The sequence below is a fragment of the Octopus bimaculoides genome, chromosome 18 (assembly GCF_001194135.2).
Source record: "Octopus bimaculoides isolate UCB-OBI-ISO-001 chromosome 18, ASM119413v2, whole genome shotgun sequence".
Classification (NCBI taxonomy): Eukaryota; Metazoa; Mollusca; class Cephalopoda; order Octopoda; family Octopodidae; genus Octopus; species Octopus bimaculoides.
This window is the reverse complement of record NC_068998.1, coordinates 3,975,309-3,977,982: the sequence shown is the minus strand read 5'-3', so window position 1 is coordinate 3,977,982 and position 2,674 is coordinate 3,975,309. Positions and strand designations below refer to the sequence as shown.

The 2,674-nt window shown below is 39.2% G+C and overlaps 1 protein-coding gene across 1 annotated transcript in view; it reads right to left on the bottom strand.

The window, feature by feature from the left end:
• Positions 1 to 1,121: 1,121 nt before the first annotated feature.
• The window catches only part of LOC106882341 (Y-box-binding protein 1), a 199,558-nt gene continuing 198,005 nt past the window's right edge, over positions 1,122 to 2,674 (bottom strand). Inside the window, exons 3-4 of the mRNA XM_052974512.1 lie at positions 2,035 to 2,135; positions 1,122 to 1,160 (exon numbers count right to left, since the gene is read on the bottom strand). Of these exons, the coding sequence (XP_052830472.1) occupies positions 1,122 to 1,160; positions 2,035 to 2,135 (140 nt within the window). The remainder of the gene's footprint in view (positions 1,161 to 2,034; positions 2,136 to 2,674) is intronic.

Genomic DNA, 2,674 nt, shown 5'->3' with positions numbered 1-2,674 from the left:
GGGGGGGGGGGGTTGTGTGTCCGTATCGGTGTCGTGTCTGCTTGGCCAATAGTTTGAACCGACAACTTGTAAGCCGAACCTGAAACAGCTTCCTCTTCTGTAATGTCAACCATTTAAAAATATATACGCACACACATACTCACACATACACACACACACACACATTCATACATACATTCCGTTATATCCACCATAGTTTTATCTGTCGATCGTATTGTATACTTCCACAAAGTGGCTAATAGTTTCGTCTTACATCTACGACCCTAACCACTGACACAATTTCAATGCAGTGGAGCTGCACTTTAAAATTACTAAAGACTGATCATATTCACAATAGCAACGTCATAACCTTCCAGGCTCTTCTTTAAACGTAGTCAGGATGAGTATCCAGAAAGAAGACACTTGGTTTTGTTGGTTCATGCGACCTAATAATGCAAATATCTCAGTGAATAACACATTCGACTATTTAGCAGCTGGAAGCACGTTCAAATCTTGTGTGAAGGCATCTTCATGATCCTTGAATCTAGATTACTCTTTTTTGCTGATTGTAAGGTTCCAATAAGACTTTCGTAATTAAAGAGTTAATCAAGAGGCATTATTTATGCCATTAATTACTGGAAGAAGTTGTTGAAAACTACCGACAAACCATTGACGAGTAGAAACAGGCTATTAACAGCAGCAGCAGCAGCAGCAGCAGTAGCAGCAGCGAAAGCAGGAGTAAGAACAAACGTAACAATAACAACTAAACTAACAACAACAATAGTAATAACTATAAAAAGAGCCACGAGAACAAATTATTTCAAAGGCCACAATTTTGAGGGGAAGGGGCCTGACGATTTCATCGATCCACTGCTTGGCAGATACGTTATTGTTTATTTATTTATTTATTTTGTCGATCCTGAAAGGCTGAAAGGTAAAGTTGACTTCGACGGGATTTGAAATCGAATATAAAGAGCTGGAAGAAATGGCGCTAAGCATTTTATTTTGTCCGATGCGCAAACGATTCAGCTAACATATTAACAACAAAAACAAGTCAAAACAATAACAATAACAACAACACTGTAATTAAGGTATCATGTGACTGAAAACGGAGCTATTAATGTCTTGTGTGCATTTTATTATTATTTTTGTTTTGTTTTTGTTTTTTTCTCCAGCCAAATCTGAAGATATCGATTGCAAATGAGAGACGTATAGAAACATATAGATATCCGATATATAAATCTATATAGACTTCACTGGTTTATAATCTGACCATGTTAACAGCCAAGGAGTAGCTTCGGCTTGGATGATATCCTATCGTATCTTCCGTTTTAGTTACCATGCGATATCGTAGCTTATCACCGGACAATATTTATAATCATCAATAGGCGCAGGATGGGTTGTGTGGTGAGAAGCTTGCTTGCCAACCGCACGGTTCCGGATTCGGTCCCATTGCGTGGCACTTTGGGCAAGTGTCTTTTACTATAGCCTCGTGCCGAACAAAGCCTTGTGAGCGGATTTGGTAGACGAAAACTGAAAGAAGCCCGTCGTATACACGTGTGTGTGTGTGTGTGTGTGTGTGTGTGTGTGTGTGTGTGTGTGTGTGTGTGTGTGTGTGTGTGTGTGTTTGTCCCTTCAACATCGTTTAAGAACTGATGCTGGTGTGTTTATGCCCCCGTAACTTAGCGGTTCGGCAAAAGTAACCAGCAGAATAAGTACTAGGCTTACAAAGAATAAGACCTGGTGGTCGATTTGCTCGACTAAAAGGCAGTGCCCCAGCATGGCCGCAGTCAAATGATTGAAACAAGTAAAAGAATAAAATAACCTTGTGCTGGTGGAGAAGGCGCTGAGCTGGCAGACTCGTTAGCATGCCGGACAAAGTGTTTACCGGTTTTTGCCAAATGAAATGCTGCAAATCATTTTGCCCGGTGTGCTAACGTTTTTTGCCAGCTCGCTGCCTTAATAATAATAATAATAATAATAATAATAATAATAATAATAATAATAATAATAATAATGGATTCCATTTCATGCAAAGATTGAAATTGAACTTACCTGATGTACAAAGACATCTTGCGATTTGTCATCTGGAGTGATAAAACCCCATCCTTGGGCCACATTAAACCATTTACATCCCCCATGTTTCCGTCGCCCACCTGTAAATATATTATGGTTGAAGGTTAGTAACAAGTTTAATACTATGACGTAATAGAAACAGAAATATAATGTAATATTTGCATTTAATGCTTCGTAACTAGAGATGTACGAATAAGATGAAAAGACAACAATATTTTAGAATTATATAACCCACCAGTAGAAAGTTTATATATGTATGTATGTATGTATGTATGTATGTATGTATGTATGTAGGCGCAGGAGTGGCTGTGTGGTAAGTAACTTGCTTATCAACCACACGGTTCCGAGTTCAGTCCCACTGTGTGGTACCTTGGGCAATTGTCCTTTACAATTGTGAGTGGATTTGGTACAATGGAAACTGAATGAAACCCGTCATATATAAATATGTGTGTGTGTGTGTGTGTGTGTCTTTGTATCTGTGTTTGTCCCCAGCCACCACTTGGCAACCCCGTAACTTAGCAGTTTAGCAAAACAGTTAAAAATACTAGCATCGATTTATTCGTCTAAAATTTCTCAAAGCGGTGCCCCAGCATGGCCGCAGCCTAATGACTGGAACAAT